At 43.2% G+C, this 20,908-nt stretch overlaps 2 protein-coding genes across 3 annotated transcripts; both read right to left on the minus strand.

The window, feature by feature from the left end:
• Positions 1-196: 196 nt before the first annotated feature.
• erap2 (endoplasmic reticulum aminopeptidase 2) lies at positions 197-8,612 on the minus strand. Of its 2 annotated transcripts, none has more exons than XM_008281490.1 (21): positions 8,499-8,612; positions 7,066-7,428; positions 6,762-6,948; positions 6,519-6,688; positions 6,272-6,410; positions 6,052-6,186; positions 5,820-5,940; positions 5,570-5,724; positions 5,320-5,433; positions 5,103-5,234; positions 4,715-4,846; positions 3,863-3,931; positions 3,577-3,752; positions 3,304-3,383; positions 3,014-3,197; positions 2,706-2,862; positions 2,424-2,608; positions 2,107-2,268; positions 1,798-1,938; positions 1,099-1,180; positions 197-673 (listed from the first exon to the last, which is right to left on the minus strand). In XM_008281490.1, exons 2-21 carry the CDS (start codon positions 7,233-7,235, stop codon positions 527-529), a joined length of 2,838 nt encoding a protein of 945 aa, XP_008279712.1. In that variant the 5' UTR covers positions 7,236-7,428; positions 8,499-8,612; the 3' UTR covers positions 197-526. The 2 variants fall into 2 exon arrangements, with proteins under 2 accessions (XP_008279712.1, XP_008279711.1); XM_008281489.1 differs by lacking the exon at positions 8,499-8,612 and adding an exon at positions 8,142-8,221.
• A 2,313-nt stretch (positions 8,613-10,925) lies between these two features.
• On the minus strand, positions 10,926-20,068 carry rgmb (repulsive guidance molecule BMP co-receptor b). The gene is made up of 3 exons (XM_008281491.1): positions 19,567-20,068; positions 15,118-15,665; positions 10,926-13,301 (listed from the first exon to the last, which is right to left on the minus strand). Exons 1-3 carry the CDS (start codon positions 19,682-19,684, stop codon positions 12,543-12,545), a joined length of 1,425 nt encoding a protein of 474 aa, XP_008279713.1. The 5' UTR covers positions 19,685-20,068; the 3' UTR covers positions 10,926-12,542.
• Positions 20,069-20,908: the final 840 nt, after the last annotated feature.

Consider the following 20,908-nt stretch of genomic DNA (forward strand, 5'->3'; position numbering starts at 1 on the left):
AATAGCTTATTATTACCTTACGTTGTGCAGCAGAATGATCTGGTTATGCGAGACTACTAATAGCTTAACAATAACTAATATGATGAATGCGAAGTGCATACAGACAGGCAGACACAAAAGCGCAGACATGATGGCTCTGCTTACATGAACATAATACAAGGATGTGTTTCAGTTAACACAACACACACAAAGGTGCCCAGAGGTACAACGAATGAACCCTTTTATTGTCCATTTGGTAAAGAGTCCATTTACACAGCATTTGTGTGCCACTTTGGAATGGATCCCTCTGTCTCTCACACTCACTCACACACACACAAGACAACACAATATCCATGTTACACGCACGTCTCCAACACATAACCCTCCCAAAAAATTACAATTTCTCAAATATAAAACTGTCATCTCTTTGCTGATGTGTTGCATTAAATTTCCAAAAAGAAGCACACATACAAATTAAAAAAAAAAAAAACATTCAAATATCCCTTCTGGGCTATGCTGGCAACCACCACCTCTCTCTCTGCTGTCTTCACTGCATCTGCTCATTCAGCCAGTTTCTCAGGGTGTCGAGGTTCCTCTGAACCCAACGGACATTTTTGTGCACATTGTCCAGAGCCATCTGAGTGGCTCTCAGCTGAGAAGCCTGCTCTTTGATGGACTCAAAGAAGAGCTGCACCTGGGGGTCAAACATACATACATTTAAACAAACACAATCAAGGATAAAACTGAAGGAAAACTGACAAATATTTCCTCACAGCACTATAGTAGCAACAAGGTTAGCACACATTTAATAGAGTTATTATTATTACAATGATTATTATTTCATGTCACTAAATTTGAGTCCAAATTCAGGTGCAAAAACATTAACATTTCTTTCAGGACATTTAACATTAGTTTGACTTTATCACTAATTTAAGTTCTCATTAAATTATGTAGAAATACCAAATAAAACACAGCAATCAACTTCTGGAAAATAATGGCAACATTTTTGATTACGCCAAGACCAGTGCCAGGTAGTATAAATACCCTGTCTGTATACAGGTGGATGTTCAAATTGCCTTGTACAACATAAAGTAGTTCTGTATTTAAGAATGTATTTACGTCTTTGAGTTCCTCTTGAGATGAAAACTGGCCCGTGGTGCCAATGATGATGTTTCTAATACAAAATGAGCCCAACTGGAACCTGCAAGTCAGAAAGACGACAGAGAAGATAGTCTCAGAGCAAAGTTACGTTTGTGGTACAAGAAGGTCCTTATAAATCAAAAACCTGCTCCACTTGTTCTAAATAAACCACACTGAAGCCACTAGAAAACGAAGTCTTACAGTAAATACATCCAGTCCACAAGACCAGCTGGAGGAGGTTCTAGAGTGCATAAATACTTGGTAAAATGTTGTAATATTTTAAAAAGCTATGGAAAAATGCAAGGGGGATGTATGTTTGCTACTTTGCATGTTCTCCCTGTGCAACATGGGTCGTCACCAGGTGCTCCTACTTCCTCCCACAGTCCAAAGTCATGCTGAGGTTGAATAGAGATTCTAAATTGTTCATATGTGTGAATGTGAGGGTGTTTGTTTTTCTCTCTGTGTAGCCCTGTGACAGACTGGTGACCTGCCCAGGGTGTCCCCTGCCTTCACCCTAATTCAGCTGGGATAGATTGCAGCCCCTACCGCAACCCTACCGAGTCTAAAGTGGTATATAGATAATGGATGGATGAATGGATGGAAATGCATCTGTGTGGCATCATGTGTGTTTTTACTGATAGTATAGGTCTTTTAGTCTCTCCATCTTGTCCTACTAACTTTTGAACCAGTGTGTCCCAGTTCTTTTTGACAAAGCTCCATGCAAGGTTACATCCCCGTGGATTCCTGGCCACCATGAGGACGAGATGGGACAGGTCCTGCGATCGAATCACCTTCCCCTCCAGACCCAGATCAAGCAGTCTACAACACAAACACACACACAAACATTGCGGATGTAATTCTGCAGCATTGGCATATGTCACTTGTGTTGGTTTTACATGACATACATTTTTTGTATGACTTGAATGTTTTGGCAGCAGTGCTGTGTCATAACACTGCTTGCCACAAGGTGGCAGCATTAAGACATACCTTTGCAGTTTGTTAGTGTCTCTGCTGCTGGTGAGGGCAAACAGGATCTTGTGTTTTTGTGCTTCTGACAGGGAAATCTTATATGTGTTTAAGAGCGAGGCCCAACCATTGTCATCCTGAGCTCCAACTGAAAACACCGTCTCTACAACATCAGTGGGCGGGCTGGAGTAAACACAAGCAGGAACACGCACATTAGGGACAAGATGAAATATCAAATTATACAATCCACTGGCTCAGAAGAATTCTGCTGTTTATGTGAATCATGTCTGCGGTTGCTGACTGATAACAATGTGTGTTAAACTATAATTTAGACAGACTTGAGAGTTCCGTTGGACTGAAGCCAGTCTTTGAAGCGTTGACGTGCTCGCTCCAGACAAGGGGGGTAATCCAGGTGACAAGCCAGCAACAGGACCTCTGACCTCAGCCGTCGCTCTGACACAGAGCCACTGTCGCTCCATGTCTGCTGGTCAATGACGGCACGGAAAAATTGCAGGATGTACATCTGTCCAAAGACACACAGAAACAGCGACTCACATTAACTCAATTTTATACTGACACACAGTAAAAATCCTACAAACACTTTACTCTTGTCTTCTTACCCCCAGGTTTTGTGTTAAATTAAGCTCATCCCTTTTCTCAATTATATGGTAGAAGGCTTCCAGATAGCCCAGTCCTTGGAGAAGAGGCTCTGTGTGTGTCTCTTGCTTCAGATAACCAATCAGGTCTAAGGCTTTATTAAGCGGCAGATGGCCTGCTCTTTAGAGAGATACAAAAAGATTTAAAGGATGCATGCTATTTCATGTTGGATCAACAAAGATGTTCCTTTACAAACACGCAGGAAAGTACCAAAAGGTGACTGGTTGTCCCCCAGACACCCACAAACACGTGGACACAAACAAATACTTACGTGACCAATTGAAAGGCGTTGTGTATCAACTGCGTCCTGTCTTTGTAGCTCAGAGCGGTGTGGTTTTCCCTCAGTAGTTTGGCCATCACATCCCAACCACCGTCCTCGTAATGAACCACATACAAGCCTGTCATGTCAGTGTTTACCTTTACCCAGCTGGCTTCCTCTCCTATGTGTATGCTGTCTAAATGAAACATAAACAGCAAAAGACAGAACAGAAAGCTTTGTAATGGGAAAGAAAAGTTAGGGTTGCAAGATTTATGTGTGGCATTTTATCTCCCCCTTCTTACCTGTGGGCGATGTCATCAGGTGTCTGTGGATGGTGCCGGAGACGTCTGTCTTGTATGTCAGGGGGATATGCCAAAGGAAACTATAAAAGAGAGAAGAGTATTCACTGAAAAGTGTAAGTTCTCAAGTTTAAACTTGATCTTTACTTAAATCTAGTCTTAACAACAATGGATGGGGAGCTGTAAGAGTGAAAATACAGAGTAGAAGAGCAACATAGTGTGTGAAAAGAATCAAAAACGAAGTAAAAAACTGGACAAGTGTAAATACACACTTACCCCTGTTGCAACGTGGACCACAGAGGGTCAGAAGGCATCACAGTCCTCAGGAACCTGTCCTGTCTGAGCAGCAGACGAGGCCCCTTCCTCGTTACAGTCACCAGAGGAATACCTTTCTGCAGAGTCCAAGTGTTCATCATGGCTGTCAGGTCCAGATGTTCTCCTGCGAACAGGTACTGTAGGAGACAGAGGAAAGAAGATCAATACGTAAACTACAATATGTGACATTTACATGAGGCAATCTGTGAAGAGATGTCAGTGATGTGATGCTTCAATGTTTACGCACTGCATTCTTGGCGGCCTGGCCACTGTTGTAACAGTGTTTTCCTGAGATGAAGTCCTCCTCTGAGCATGTCTGAAAAAGAAAATAAAATGTAGCATTTCATTTTCCTTTGCAACTGCAGTTTTAATTAAAAACACATAACATGTTTGCATGGGAATTTAATACAAATCAGATGTACCTTAAAAATAGCAATGGTAAACAATAGTTTTTCCCATATTTTAGATGTGAGTTTTATTCCTCCATGACAGTCATCTATTCAGCACAGTGCACTTTGAGAGACTTTGATGTGCATGATATTGGTAATCCACCACAGAGAAAACTATGTCTACTTTAATCTTTTAGAGATATTTTTGCCTGGATGGGCAGTTTATTCTTTTTAAACCAATCTGCACTTAACAACTGCTTAACCAGGCACAGATACCACAATGTAGCCTGCAATGAAAACAGATATCATGTTCACTTTGATTGATTTCCTACTTTAAGTCTCAGCAAATTGATTTTTGCATTTTTGCAGAGAAAGGAAATAAAGTGTAGGACATCTGTAAATGGATCACTCTCTGTTTATTACCCAGTGATAATGCCAGGATCATAAAAAGGTGAATGATTAAACTATAAAATCAAACATCTTTACTACTTTTGTTCTAGTTCAGGTCAAACAATTCTCTGTTCTCTTCAGCTTCTTGATCCACTAATGTAGTCCATGCCACATACAGAAAAGCAGGCAAAATCCATGTTTGGTAAATATGTCAAAGACAGACTATCAATCATTTACACTGACCTGCCCCTTTTGTTTCACAAAGATATGAAAAAGAATTGCCCGGAGTATTAAACCATTAATGTAATTTGGATTCTTACATTGGCTAGACTGTCCCACAGGTCCTGATTGTGTGCATTTCTGTAGCTGTACTTGCGGAGGTATCGAACTATCCCACTCTGGAACACCTCATCTGTCAAAAAGTGTCGCAGCATGTGCAGAACGCATGCTCCCTGTTAGGGAAGAGAAAAGAAATATTTCAGCAGTTAACCATTTCTATTCAGCATAAACATATAAATCACTCGTGTCTTTACTGGCTCATCATCTCCATACATGACTTAGGCAACTAGAAATCAGTAATTTAAAGAAAAACTGACCAAAAATTCTAAAAAATTTACAGATACATTTTCACTGCTAAATATAGTCGGAATGATTTTTTCAGAATCAGTTGTGTGGTGCTCTTTTTGACCAAAAAGAATGAAAGCCTACTTTGTCATAGGAGACTGTATCAAACATCTCTTTGATCTGAGTGGGGTTCTCTGCTGGGCTGGATATAGGCCGAGAGGAGTTCAATGAATCATAACCAACTGCTGCAAAACAGGTGTGCAGTAGATATTCCTCCTGCAGGATTGGGAACAGAACATGAATATCAATCCTCCTTTCTGTGCTAAATATTAATTGATCAGTTAATGATTAAAGCACATACCACTTTGAGGTCAGGGTAGGTGGCTTCCACTGAAATGTACTCCATGTATCTGGCAAAACCTTCATTCAGCCAGATGTCGTTCCACCACTCCATGGTCACCAGATTTCCAAACCACTGCATGCAAGAATTAGAATTTTACTAGTGTGCACTGACTGATTATGTAACACCGTGGTTTATGAGTGTGTGACCTGTTGCTGAAACACATAATCCTGATCGTCATTAGTGTGCAGATACACTTTTATACTCTTACCTGATGGGCGAGCTCATGGCCAATCACCATGGTAACCCAGAGTTTATCAGAAACAGAGGATGTGAGGGGGTCAAAGAGAAGGCTTGTCTCTCTGTAGGTGGTCAGACCCCAGTTCTCCATCGCACCTGACTGGAAGTCTGGGATAGCAATTAGATCTGAGAGAGAAAACACCAGTTAGGAGGTAGAGAGTGATGGGGCAAAGAAATACTTTGTAACTTCGCTGCAGAAAAAAAATTGAAGTAAGGTTCACCTTGTTTGGGCAAAGGATAGCGGATGTTGAAATACTCCTCGTAGAAGTCCAGCATTTTGACAGCAACCTCCAGGGCGTAGTGGGTTTGTTGCCACTTCTCAGGGGCAGCATAGATGGACACCTACAGTGGATGATGAAACAAACAAACAAAATGCCATTTTTGATTCAGAAAGTCAGATTTTAAGCAATAAATGTAGAAATATCATATGAGATATCATCATAGAGACCACACCTGCACCCCAGAGGATGTTGTTGCAGTGACAGACTTGAAGTCACAGATGACAAACGCTACGAGGTACGTGCTCATCTTTACACTTTCAGCAAACTGGTCCTCAAGCAAGCCGCCATTTACTTCAACTGTTTTGACCTGAAATACACAAACACTTAACTGAAGCCTCTCTTTTTTCACACATTTGAACATGTGTGACAACTGACAATCATCCAACACTCACAACAGGCATGTTGGACAGAGAAATGTACTCAGGACTCCTCCTGATCCGAACGGAGAAATTGGCTTTGAAGTTCGGCTCATCGAAACAAGGGAACGCCATTCGAGCACTTGTGGGCTCGAAGTGAGTTGAAGCTAAGGTTCTGGAAAGAGACGAGCAGATACTGTAATACTGCATTGTTGGTTGCAACATACTTTTATGTGTAGGATGATCTATTATGCATGATGTGAAGCAGTGAACTTGGTCTCACCTGGTCTCTCCTTCACTCGTTCTGTAGGTGCTTTTGTAGAAGCCATAGAAACCTTCCACAAGCTCTGCCCCAAACTCAATATACAGGAAATATTTCTGTCCACTGCTGAGCACCCTAGGAGAGAAAATGCCTATCTGCTCATGGGAAGGGTTATGAAGAACTGGAAGAACCTAGAAGAGAAGGAGATTTTTGAGTCCACTGTACATAACAAAGACAAATCAGCCGATCTGCATTCACAACTACCTGCTCAGACAGATGGGCGAGATTCTGGTCTAAAATTGTGGCCTTGGAGATCTGTAGACCCTTGCTGTGTAATACAACCCAGTTTGTATTGTTTTGGACATCAATCTGGATTTGCACTGAGCCACTGAAGCTGAGACTTGTGAGGTTGGGGTGCAGGAAGAGGTGGTAGTGAAGAGGAATGATGTACCTGAAATTAAAAAAACACATGTTGCTTTTTAAATAAATGACTTAAAAGACAGATGTCTGACAACTTTCTTATTAATTTCTTTAATGTGGCTATTAAAAGACCGAGTTTGAAGCATACCTTGGCAAGCGAAGGCGACTCCAGGGGAAGGATAGATTACTGGGATCCAAAGGAGATTGTTCTCCTGCAGGATGAGGAGGACTTGACACCTGTTGTGAACTCTGGGTGGGCTGAGACCCAACCAGAGACACACTGAATAGACACAGCACCAACAGCCTCACAGAGGCCATTGCAAAGGGAATGTCCTTCAACACTGATCAAAAAAATGCCAACCCGTGTGACAGGCTGACAGCGACTGTTGATATCACACAATCATAGCCCAAATGCAGGGAACGACTGAGGACCACCTGGTGGGACCGTTGGATAATGATAAGGCTGAATAGAAATGTCAACGTCAGGGAATCAGGACTTCTTTTGTGAAACCTGAAAGACACGAGTGGAGGATTAATAGCACACATATCACTCAACAGGATTTATTCAGACAAGCCCATTACTTTTTCTGTAATCTAGCAGAGGTGTAATAATGTTTTGTTTCTTCCAATCATGTCAAAGGTCGCAGTGCTTACTATGAAACTAGGACAAACACTAATGGATGAATTCAAAGGTTACCGCCTGCTTCTGGTCCTGAAACAAACAACTTTCCAGACAGCAACAGTTACAATGACTCTTCATTCATTACTCCTCCTTCACTGGCTTTTTCTCATACACTATCGTAGGCTTTCAGGAAGTAAAATGCACTATGCCTTCATTAACTGCGCTGTACTAAAACACATGCTCAGTTCCTTCTGACAAACAGAGCTTTGTTGATTACTAAGCCGCAACACATCTCATCCTGAGAAAGACTCAAACAAAAACACCACATGACTTTCCATGTGGACAAAACAAGATGAGGACACAGCTATAACTGTAAGGTGACAACAGCTGCAGGAGCATAGCTGCAGTTCAAATCAGGTTGCATAGGCTCGAGCTATGTTGTACCATACTGAAAAGATAAAGCTCTCAGCTACAGCCTCTCTCAGTTAATCAGAAATACAACAGAGCGTTGAGGAGTGTTAAGACAGGGCAGTTCGTAAAGGAATACTTGACTTGTGCTTCCTTCAGAGGTCATGTTTTGGAGAAATGTGAAAATGCCTTACCTCGATCATTTTAGCTTCATCATGCACTCTTCATGTGCCTGCTGTTAAGTTTCACTTTCTCTTTAAGCTCCCTCCCTCTGCTGAGAAAAAAAACTGCCTGAGTGTGTCTGATTGTGTGCGTGTGTGTGTGTGAGAGAGAGAGACAATACACTTTAGCTTCACATGTTTGGACACATGTTAGTGAATTACAGCTATGACATACATGTTACATGCTGCTGAGGTGGTCTGTACTGGAACAAATACTGTACATGCTGAAAAAAAATGTGTGTGTGTGTGTGTCTGTGTGTGTGTGTGCAGGTGTAACCTACAAGAGTGTTGTCTAATGTTCTGGGTGCGTTGATATAATCAGTCTCTTACCTCAGATCTAACAGCCGCAGGCAGGTGTGTCCCCAGTTGTTGAACTTATTCTTCACTGACTTTCTACTGTCCACAGTAAAGTCCTGTCCCCAGTTTTCTTTTTTTTTCTTTATGAAAACAGACACAGTGAAGCTGTGTGAGAGCTCCCACTGTCCTCCCCTCTTCCCCTCTCTCTATTCCCTGTGCCAGTGTCAGTGTTTGGGTTTGCGTGTGCCTGGGTGGGGGTAAGGGGGTTCCATTGTTAGCATAAGGTCACAACAATGAGACATGTCGATCCCCCACAATGCAATGCTCCTGGCAAAGCCAAATGGAATGCCCCCATTTAACACACTCATACAGAAGGCACACAAACACGCACAAACACACTCACACACAGAGCAGGCATCGATCAGCAATTATAAAAGTCACTCCAACTAAAGCGGACATGACTGAACCTTCCAGGGGTCTCTTTTACCTTCCTATCATCTATTTATGGACAGGTGAGAGCTTTTCATTTTTAACACAATACATACATACTGGGAATCAATAGGAAAGAAAATGCACTAGTTAAAGTCAAAAGTGTCCACCATATCAACTTTGCTTTGTTTTTTTTTTTGTTTAAAACACAGCTGCACTATTTCTGATTAATCATTAAGTCATTTTAAGTGAAGTCAGTAGCATTTATAATTACAAACACACAACTTACTTCAAGACTAGTATACTGTGTTCTCTGTCTTTTGGGTTTTATATTATCTATGGTAGCAGCCTACATTAATACATTAACATACCTAGAGTTGTGTCAAGTAATCATGTTAAATGCATTAAGCATTTAATTCTAAACTTTTACAGCATAAGCTAAACAACAAATGTGCAATTTTTAGGGAGAACGCTGTATTCTACATTTTCTGTGCCTCAGTGCAGCAATGCAGAGCCTCACACGACTCCTTCTGCTAGACAGACACAGAACAAGACCTCTTTGCATCCTAACCAAATTTCGTTTTTGCCTAATTGCCCTGGCTCAGGAGGAGTAGACGGTGATGTCCTGGCATCTCTGGCCCCTCCAGTTCACCTGTCAGGGGAAAGGCTTGGCTGGACCCTGCTGGTCTGTATGGTGAGTGACTTCAGGAGAGGACGTCTGGAGGTCAGGTGGAGATCAGCATCAGAGGGTCACATGTCCACCGGACCGTACAGTGTTGCTGTTACCAGGAGGCATCGCGGTAACAACGCCGTGGCAATAATCACAGTAGCCACCAGTGACTGGCCATCGTACAGTTGCTCTGTGAGTCACAGGCAACGCTCAAAAGTCAGGAGGAGACACCACATCACCTCAGCAGGTAAAGTTTGATCAGATATGAACACATCAGTCTTAACGTAATTGTAGTTTTTGCAAGTTTAATTTAAGCTTTTTAACACATTTCTACCATTTCAGTTGATCATAACAAGAATTGCTATAAAGATGAAGAAATAGAAGGTAAGATTCAGTTGTTTGCAAACAACTACAATTCCCTATGGCTGATTTAGATGACTTATGTTCGTCTGTGTGGTTTGATCTCCAGATATTGATGTGAGGACGAATACGGTGGTTGTACTGGCCTTGAGGCTGCTTCTTATGAAGATCATTGTCTTTGACGCTCTGATGACCATTTATGTTGTTATTAAGTGGTAAGAGTCTAATTAATTAAAGAAATATGTGGCATGTGTCCCTTCGTATGCAGGTAACTGGGGGGTCATTTGTCATTATAGATGCAGTGTAAGTGCATGTGGCATTGTTAGTATTTCGTAAGTCTTAACAGTGTATTTGACTTTTCAGATCGTCGGCACTGAAGGGTTTTTGATGCCCCATGAAAAGAAAACTAACCCAACAGAAGGGAACTGTTTCTTGTCTGAAGTCTCCACAGAGAGATCTGCTGCGCTCCAACATGATGAGTATGTGCCCGTCCTCATGGTTGACTTCATGAAGATGGTTTTACAGTGAGGTTTTTGGAAAGTTACATGTATTAAATGGCAACTGTTTCACTATCAGGATCACAGGAGTACGTTTTGTAATGCGACAAACCTTTAGTCGCGCCTTTTTCAGCCTTTTCACACTGGCGTCCCAGGTGTTGCCGACGATGGCAGTTGAAAACAGAGCAAGTTTGTGAGGCCAAACCTGGTATCTGATTGAAGCCTAACCTCAGACAGATGGTTTAATGCTCCTACTGTTGCATATATGTATGTGTCTTTGTGAGAGCACATGTGTGTATAGTCTCACCTGCAATACTGAATTTCTTGAATTACCAAAATAAATAAATAAATGCATGTGGGTTTTTGGAAGTTTACACTTAAATTCACTTTTGAAGTATTTGCATTTTGCTTTTTATAGTCTTCACTGTGAAATTAATGAACAGAAAGTAAGCTTGGGCTGTTTTGACTTTATTGTTTTTTTTTAAATAAAACACTGGCAAACAGTTTGTTTCCTCAATTTTTTTTCTTTTTTTTTTTTTGAGCGCCTTTAGTAACACACTGACATAGCAACAGAGCACCACTAGGTGGTAGTACAATCACATCTGACATTTTTTTTAAATTATTATCCAACAGCAAGAATATGGAGCTTAACATCCTCTACAGGACACTACGTTCATAAATAAGTTAAGTATTTCAACATTGACCAGTCACTCTTCACCAAACTGACACTCACACATGATGTAAGAGATCACAAAGCCAAAAAGGGAGATTAAGCTTATATGATCAAACAAATTGGGCAGAATTATACAGAATGTTTCATGTCAAAAAGGCTCATAGTCTTAACGTTTGACATTTCTCCTGGGTATCAAATTCCAACAACACAATGCTGAAGCTCAAACCCCAGCACAGTGTGGTGAAGTTATTCTCAGTGTTTTCTCTCCAGTATCTTACATGGATCCTAATAAGGAGCCGTTTGTCAGTTCTGACAGAAGGAGAAAAGCAGTCTACAGTAGCAAATTTAAAACCTTGGGAGAAGGAGACTCTGAGAGGGAGGCAGGTGCTGGTTTTGGTGATGAGTTATGATTTCCTTTGTACATAAAAACCATGTTATCTGTCTTTGGCTCAAATTATCACAACAACAAAAATCACTGAGTAGAAAACATGAGCCGGTTTAGTCACAGCATCTTGGCAGAAAGGTTTGGAGTACCTCTAATGTGAATCAGATGCAATAAAAACACATTCAAACATGTCACCAACCAAAAAACAGAGCGTGGGCGCACACACACAAACACACACACACACGCACACAGTTGAAATCAGGAATGAGGAGAAGCAACAAGTTCACGAAGCAACAAAATAGCACTGATGGCAATTGCTGTGACGATATTCATAATACATTCAACAGAACAGCTCACATCGACTGACTTAAAATGAGAGGCTGAGTCAAATCAGCTAAAGGAAGAATGGCGCATTTCAACAAAAATGGCAGCTCCTAGTATTCAATTGTCTTTCACTGTGAATGGATCAAAAACTAAATTACAGATGTCCAGAACTTGAGCCATTGATGATTTTGGTGAAGGACAGCGAGTGAAAGAAAGAAACACTGATGTGGATTTGTGAAAAAAAAATGAAAATAAAGTGCTTTTGTTAAAACAAACGTCCTCTGTCTGAGGTATTACAAAAAAAATCACATCAAATGGCACAAAAAACATACTCTACACCATTACACTGTGCACTGAAGACAAAATGAACTATTTACAGTCAATTCACCCACACAGAAACATTTGTGTCATTGTCAATTGCGTTCTATCCAAAGATGAAGACAGATTGTAGAAGCTGTCATCACGTCTTCTTTGTTTATTCTCTACCTCCAGAGGGCTGATTCGGCAAAGTAAGACGCAGTTAGTGTTGCCAGTATCTCCTGTGCCCACTGGGAGGTCTGTCACCTCTTCTAAAAAAAAAAACACTTCTAGTTCCCAGTAACTGTCCAGTCCACTCTGAACGACAGAGGAATCAGCGTTCAGTATCAGTGCTCAGCGAAAAACTCCCAAAACTCTCTTTCTAGTGCACACACATAAACAAAGCCCACATGCATGCAGGCACACTCAAAGACTCCCACTTTCAGATCAAAGCAGCGCTCAGAGCACACACCAGGAGCAGAGCAAACTGTTTGATAAGGTGAGAATCAGAGTGCAAGGTGGAGATGGCAGCGCTGCGGGGGTAGATCCTCCATCTATCCCTGTGTGGATGCAGACTCTCCATGTCCTTCTGGGCGCTGTACGCTGCCACTGTGAAGTTAACATCCCCGGTGGTCAGGAGATCAAACACGCAGGAGTGGAAGTAAATGTCCTGCACCTCCAGCTGCTCCCTGCAACGCTCCTTCGCCCCCTCCACACCAAAAACCTGCGAGGCACCGTAGGGGGATGCTTGTGTCAGTGATGAGTAGCTCGGCCGACGCAGCTGCTGGAGCTGCAGGCCTAGCGCAGGAGGGGAGATCGGCAGGGGAAGGTGCCCCGCCTGGTCGATGCGCTCTCCGTTGGGGCAGCCGTTCAGACAGAGCTGCAGGTCCTGGGTGGCATCATAGGCCTGAGCCAGCTCCTCGGGGATCCGCACCGCCAGGGTTAGGTAGCGCCCCAGCTGGCGAACAATTACAGTCACACCGATGTAGCCGGCGTGCAGCTCCACATGGCGTCCTGGGCTGCGCTCAGAGATCCACAGAGCCCGGACCTTCCCAGACACACCGTCTACGCCGGCTGAAGCGTGGATGGGGTCCCCACTGCTCACGGTGCCATCGTCAAAGGCAGCAGGGAGGTTGTCTGTGACGGCCTGGTAGACCCTCTGGTCTGTGCAACCCTCATAGGGCTTGAAGATGATGGTGATCTATAGAGCAAGAACAAGACAGAACATCAGTTAAGTTCTAGAGACATTCAGAGTTTAAAGTGTGTTCAATGAATGACAATTTTAAAATGCAACAATTGATATACAGTTTACTCTTACAGTCAGTTCATTATTTACTAGACAAACACAACTTTCATTGACATCATGAATGGAGCTGAATTGAAAGTCAGAACCAATTGCTATGTTATATATAGTTCCTGGAGTGTGAGGACTTGCTGCTTTTCTTTCTCACACATGAGAAATTTCTCTAGGATTTTGACAGCAGGTTGAACAAAACAAGCAATTTAAATGCTTTACTTTGGGTGCTGGAAATTTTTCAATTTTTCACATTTTACACAATAAATGATTGAGCAGCCAATGAAGAAAATAATTGGAAAAACTAATCAATAACAAAAATAACCATTAGTCGCAGCCCTGAACTAATAGAAATGAATAACCTTTGATTAGTGCTTGAAATCATTTTTCAAGCAAAAAAAGACATTCTCTGTTTACGATTTGCTACTTTTCTCTGTTTGTGATGTTGTAAATTGAGCATGTTACGATCAGAAAATTAAAAACTGAACTCTGACAGTTTCATAGACTAAACCATTAATCAATGAATCCATGAAAAAAAAAAACAAAGGCAGGTAGGAGAGGTGAGGTAAACACACACACACACACACATGAAGATTAACATTCACCCACTACACAGGTTATTGACTCTCATCACACTACATTTGAGAAATGACTTAATGACTTTTTAACAAGTTGTAATTTGACACAGCTATGCAAACATGCCGACACATGTGCACACACACACATATAGAGGGCTTCGGTGGTGAGTGGAAGCAGTGCTGGATGCAGGGTGTGGTGTGAGCATTACGGTTAGCACTAGCATCATAGTTCCGGTGAATGGCTGCTTTGTTCACATGACAGCCGTGAGGAATGAGCGCTGGCAGGCCATTAAGCCTGCAGGGCTGTTAATGTGTGTGTGTATGCGTGTGTGTGTAGGAGTGTGTGTGTGTGTGTGTGTGTGTGTGTCCCTAATAATCGTGACTAATAACTTGCCCCACCTCTGACACAAGGTCAAACCTTCAGCTCTACCAGTGTAGCAAACCTACTATTTGCTTAATGTGTGTGTTTCTGTCAGTGTGCGCTTGACTAAGTGTATGCAGGGGTGTGTATGTGCTTTAATAATTAAAGCCATCGACTAAGCTAGAGAGGGCTGATCATCGGGGGAAACATCAACATTGCTTCTTTAACACCACAAAGATCACCTTGTGTGGCTCGTCATCCATTTGGTGTTGTGTATGTGTGTCTTTTCTGTTGTTCAGGTACCTTTAACACACACTGCGCTTTAAGCTCAGTGCAAGGAGTGCCACTTATGAACTTATGGGACACACACACACGCACACACAGACACACAAATGCTTGCAAACACACACATAAGTAAACAGTGGGCCCTTTCACACATCTCATTCCATGTTATTAGAGGTCAGGCTATATGCAGCCATTAACCAAGTTAGGTTTCCAACACTGCCTCAGTCACAAGAGACAGTCACAAGATCGAGGCTGTTTGCCTCACACCTGCAAGTCTGTGAGAGACTTCGAGAAAGAGAAAGTAGAGCAAGGAGAGCGAGGGTGTTTTCCAGTCTTGTACTGATAAGACTTGGAGGCACAGCAAAGAAACTTAAGAGTTCATTGTGGAAACACACATACAGAAATAAACTCGATTACAGCAGCTGCTCTCACTTAGGAAGCTCTTCCATCCTTAATAACAGCAAATTAGGCTCCAAAAAGCCCATTTCACAGTTCTCACCTTATTGGTTGCTGTGGCGCTGGAGCCGGGAACCACAGGGACATTAGTGACCTGCACCGACAGATAATCATTATCAATGAGAGGCCATGCCCCCTCCACCTTACAAGTCTGGAAGCTGTCCTTAAATGTCCTCAGATGCGGGTCCCCGAACAGCCCGCAAAACAGGTACCCAGGCCGAGTGTGGCTGTGGCTGTGGCCGTGGGTGTGAGAGTGTGTGTGTGCGTGGGAGTGTATGTGGGCATGCTGGGTGCGACTGTGGTAGTTGCAGGGCTCCAGGTGGATCTCAGGGTGTGTGGAGGAAGTGGGCCCATCTCTGGAGCAATTCCTCTGGCTCATGAGGTCTGAGATGCCCAGCACGGCCGAGTGGAAGACCAGGTTCCCCCGGCAGGACTTGGCCGTCCTCTGGGTGCAGGCCGAGTACGCGCGTAAAGCCTTGCAAAATTCGGTGTGAAAACCATCCACGGCTGGAGTGAGGTGGGAGGTCAGGGAGACGAAGTCGGTGGTGCACTTCTGGATACGGCATTGAGGGGTGGCCACCTGGCACTGACCTGGAGAGGACACACGGATAGAGTCAGAAATACTGACAGGAAGCCATGTTGTTACAATGATAAAGGTGTCTGACCAGCTGAAAACAGCTAAAAACATACATGTCTGACAATTTACATTTTAACTAGACAGAGAACCGGATCTTACTGGAAATGGAAAGTTTGCGCACTTACATAAGACAACTAAGGTTATAGTGTGAAGAAGGCTTTGATCTTACACACACAATGGTACCAGCCTGTTACAGTCCAACCTAATAAAACTAGAAAAAGAACCAGCTGCTGATTGAAAGTCCTGATCAGTCAGCAGAGCCGCTCTGTGAGTGTAATAAACCTGAAGTGTAATAAACCAAAGAGCAGCCAGAGAGGAAAGACAAAGTACGTTTTCCCACAAGGAGTGAGATAATAGTGTCTGCATGGCCAAGGAGCACATAACAGATAGAAGGAGCAAGACAACGCAGGTGTGCTGCGCTTTGTGACGCTTCATAGTGTTCAATTTATATTCACTGTATCAGAAAGATGCCGATTAGGTTTTGAGGCATTGTGTTTGCGATGCTGTGCAGCTTTTGCAGAAAAAAAAAGCAAAATAAAAAAATGTACTATGATGAAATTTAATATCAACTTGTGTTGTTTTTTTTTTTTAGCTGATTTTTAACCAAAAGATTGATTATTCTGTCCTCATACCACGATTAGGAACATGCCCCTGATGTGTTATCTGTTTCTTCATTTCTGAATGTAACAAGGGTCAAACCAGCCTTTTATATCATAGATCATCAGAGAGAGAGAGAGAGAGAGGGAGTAAGAGTGAGAGAGAGATTAGAGACCAGACCTAATGCATCAGTCACAGCGTGCTCCTATTAGATTAGACCAGAGAGAGAGGCTCTGCAGTGTATGGGCAGCTGCATACACAAACACACACACACACACACACACACAAATAGCTATCTAAGAAAGAATGCTGGTCGTACTTCCGTTAAACGCACACAGTCAGTGATCTTCAGATGGTGGTATGATCTCCTAATGGCCGAGCCAAAGGCAGAAAGTCCATGGGTTTTTTTTTTCCCTCAATGTCACACCATCACTTCACAACCACAAGTTACCACTGGCGCATAAACACACACGAGCCAACAGCACATTCCTGCTCTTCTTTGTAGATTTATTTGATTTCGGGGCATGACGGAGATGGGTGCCACCATTTGGGGGCAGTACTGCTCTGAGTTGCAGAAATCAGGGTGCAGGTACGGACCCCCACTCGCACCACGCTTCAGAATCTCTCTCCTGCCTGTTAAATACTGACACCGACCCACAGATACACACACACATACACAGGCTGCCTGCCATGCCAACCACCACTGCACAGACGGTCTGAGTACTGAGGACACATTGTGTCTTTGACTGGCGCTCCAACAGCCTCCTGCTTTCCCTCCTATCTAGCCTGCAGTACCTAAATACTGCTTCCAATCTAATCAGAGGGGGGTTTATTCTCTTTCAGAAGGTATCAGGATCACGAGCTGCTCTAAAAAACGCACAAAAGCACATTCACTGACATTTTCCCAGTAAGATGGGAACTGACCCTGTAACTGAAGGACTCGGGTTCAAACCTCTGACTTATAAAGGTTAAAACTTTGCTGACGTCAAGCATCTGCTGAAGTTTACACCAGCTCCCACCGTGTCGCTCTGGAGCCTCCCTGTGAATTACATCAAGCAAAACGAGGAATTCCATCCGATGATTAGGTTCCGAATAAGATTATGGTTCTATATTAAAGCACAATTTTCTTATTTTTGTTCTTCAAGGATTTCCATGATCTCTCTTTTGTAAAAGCCGTCTTCTTAAGCGGCCTTTCTAAGTATTCATAGCTGTACTTTCAAAAGAAAATCCAATCTATGCATATAAATAAGCAATTTCTGATAAGTCGGGCCGAGGTGATGAATACTGAATTGGCTTGAAAATATTGTGAAGAACAGAATGAAGAACTGCTCATGTGAGGAACTCCTGTGTTTAAGCTTGGTTTCTATCATCCCCTGAGGTAATTCTAATAGAGACAGAATAACAGGGTCAGCAATGCTCACACCGATGCTTCCATGTCCTATATTAACCTTCCTGTTTCACCCTCATCCTCCTCTCACATCTGACTTTATCATATTTCTTTCAAAGCCTAGATTATTTCACAGCTTGAATCGCTTCCACCTCCCGCAGCACTATTCTGTTTTCAGCCTCGCTCCCTAGCCACCCTCCTCGCTCGCTGGTCATCTCGCCTCCTCTCTCCCCACATCCTGAGGCACCTTCTCCACCATCAGACAGAGGTCAAAAGATCCAGCGGCTGAATCTCCCAGGCTCTGTTTAGCAATTCTTTGTCTCCCAATCCGGCTGCCTCCAACTCCTCTGATCTCGGCAGATCAGAAAAGGGATCTACTGGGATCATCTCTCAACCGAAGGAATGGCTTGTGAAGTGCTTATTGATCACCTTGTTGTGTGCACTCTCTCGCATGCTGAGCTCAAATCACACAAACAGCCTCCCAAGCTTAGAGATACAAAGCTGTACAGCAGCTATGCAATCCTTCTCTCTCTCTCTCCCTCTCTGCTGCTCTCGGCTAGACACTGTGAACAATAGTCAACAATTCAGACACTCCAGCCTCCCTGTCTAAACAGACACATGGAGCTGCACGGAGCAACAATGAAATATGACTAAATAACCCGAACGCGTACAAGTTTTAACAAATAAAACATTCTGTTTGGCTCAACAGACTAAATAATACACATTCTTTCCAGGTGACGCATGTGTGGCAGTAGGTGCCAAGAGGGTCTTTAATGTGGAGTTGGTCTCTCTTGTTCCCACCAGGCTGTGTGCAGAGGCGGTTTTGTCCTGCTGCCTGAGCCGTGTTAAACTAATTACTGGAGGTGTGACTGCTCAACAGACAGCCGCCACTAACGCCGACCCCCTGCACACACAGAAACACACAGACCCGGCTGGAAAAAGAAAAAAAAAAACGACCAAAAAAACGCTGGCTTCTGGAAAGAGGACATGTCTTGCTTTTTGTGCCAAATGTAAAATGCATCTGTCTTTACCAAACAGAAATTAACCAGGAATGTGGCAAATCAGCAAATCAAGACCTCTGTATCACCATAGTAAAGGAGTCTGTCTAACAGAAAGGTTATATTTGAGTATCAATAATCCTGGTTGACACCTTATTAACTTTTGGCTTTAAGTTAAAAGACTGTTCTTTTGTAACATTTGTCTAAGATTAGCAGGAGGTTCAGCAGATGATAAACACGCATTAATACAAAGAGAAATCTGTGAAAGAGTTTTTAGAAAGGAAACTGCCAACAATAATAATAATAACAACATTCCTGAGGATGCATTCAAATAATCTGCATCAACTGGACATAAGCTGTGCTCCACAATAGGTTCAATCACATTTGCATCACACCACAACTTTCTATGATGAGCATCACAGGGATAGATTCAGTTCTTCCTCATATTGCACAGAATAAATCTGTTAAATACGGACATGAGGAGAGCTAGTCGCCCTCTCTTCCCCTCCTCCATGAGCCATTAAGGGGCAGACAGGAGAATGACGGCCCAGGAGAGAGGAGGAGAAACTCGATCCGTGCTCAGACTGCTGCACTGCCGCTGTAGAGAGAGCCATTGTCAGGCAGCACTGGGCCCAACGCAAGGATCGGCCACACTATGAACAATAATAACTAATAAAGTAGCTCAGATCACTATCAAGTGCAACAGACTGAGTGTTGTCACTGAGGTGACGGCGCAGCGCTCAGCAATTGGTTCGCAACTGAATAACAAAGTACGTAAAAAAAATAATAATAATAAAAGAAAATCACAGATTAGTTGCGACTATGACTGAGAGAACACAGTAGTTGTTGCAGTGTTGGAGTGGAGTTGGTTACCTATGTGAGCACCGCAGCACAGAACGATGATCAGCAGCAGCAGTGGCCGGAAGCGGCGCACCATAGACGGGGAGGCGAGGCGCTCAGCCCCGCGGCAACAGCATCCGGCTCTCCCCATCCCCGTCCATGCAGGGCCAGGAGGGGAGAGTGGACAGACTTCCAGAGGGCGAGGAGGGGTGTTGTCCAGGCCTTCTCACTTCTTCTTCTTCTTCTCCTTCTCCTTCTTCTTCTTCCTCCTCACTCTTCTCTCCTTCCTCTGCTCCTCGGGTGCGCAGGGGCATTAAAACACAGCTGCTCCGCGGAATGCAGGGCGGAGGGGGCGCACAGGCGAACAGAGGAGGAGAACAAAGTACAGCCACAAGTCACTTCGACGACACTTTTACTTTTTCTCTGTACAAATCCACACCCCCACGTGATTTAAGTGCGCTCCCTCGGCGGTCGGACTTTTGCCGTGATTATGATCACTCTCCTCTCTCGTCCCAAACACGCACAATCACATCTCTCTCTCTCTCCCTCTCTCTCCTCCCTCCCTCGCCAGGCCGGGGCTTCGCCTCCACTCCTCCCCCTTTCACTTTCTCCACCTCCTCCTCAGCCTCTCCAACAAATCAATAGAGAATCAACCAAACCCTGCTGGCGGAAAACCCGCCTACCACAGAGAGACACAGACAGAGTGAGTCCATAATGTAGTGAAGAAGTGAGATAAAAGTTATAAAACGTTGGTGAGATGCCAGTAAATCACTGTGTGTACAGAAGAGAGTAATGTGCTTCCAATGTAGTGCCACCTTTGTATCTGGCAGAGTGACAGCTGATAAAGACAAAACTGGTTATAAGCTGTTAGGGTTGACATGTGTGTCCTCTTGTGCGTAAAACATGCAGAAAACTACAAGAAATCACCACAATCTTTGTTTTTCTCGCTGCTTCTTTAACGCAAGACAACACTGATAAGAATAAGAACAATCCTTCCACCTGAACAACGAAACTAAACATATTTAAATGTCTGAAAAGGGAGTTGTTGCAGCCAGTAAACCCAGCAGTAATTATGTAAATTAGTTTTACAAATGTCCCTGTAGATTCTCAGTCATGCAGGTCATGGAAACCGCAGAGCTTCAGTACAAAGCAGCTGGAGAAGAGGAGTCGAGATCCCTTGTACTGAACTTTTTTAAAAGCTCTAATAGTTGTTCTAATGGCTTTTTATTCCCAGACATATAAACGGTTTGGAGGAGCAACATGGCATAGAAAGAAAATAAAAGAATACCAGCATCATCCGAGAGATAACAGCAATAAAATGTCCAGAAGGGATCAGCATACACGATTGATGTTTGACTGTATGAAGCTGCAGTTA

Source organism: Stegastes partitus, unplaced genomic scaffold (genome assembly GCF_000690725.1).
Source record: "Stegastes partitus isolate 25-593 unplaced genomic scaffold, Stegastes_partitus-1.0.2 Scaffold234, whole genome shotgun sequence".
NCBI classification, from domain to species: Eukaryota; Metazoa; Chordata; class Actinopteri; family Pomacentridae; genus Stegastes; species Stegastes partitus.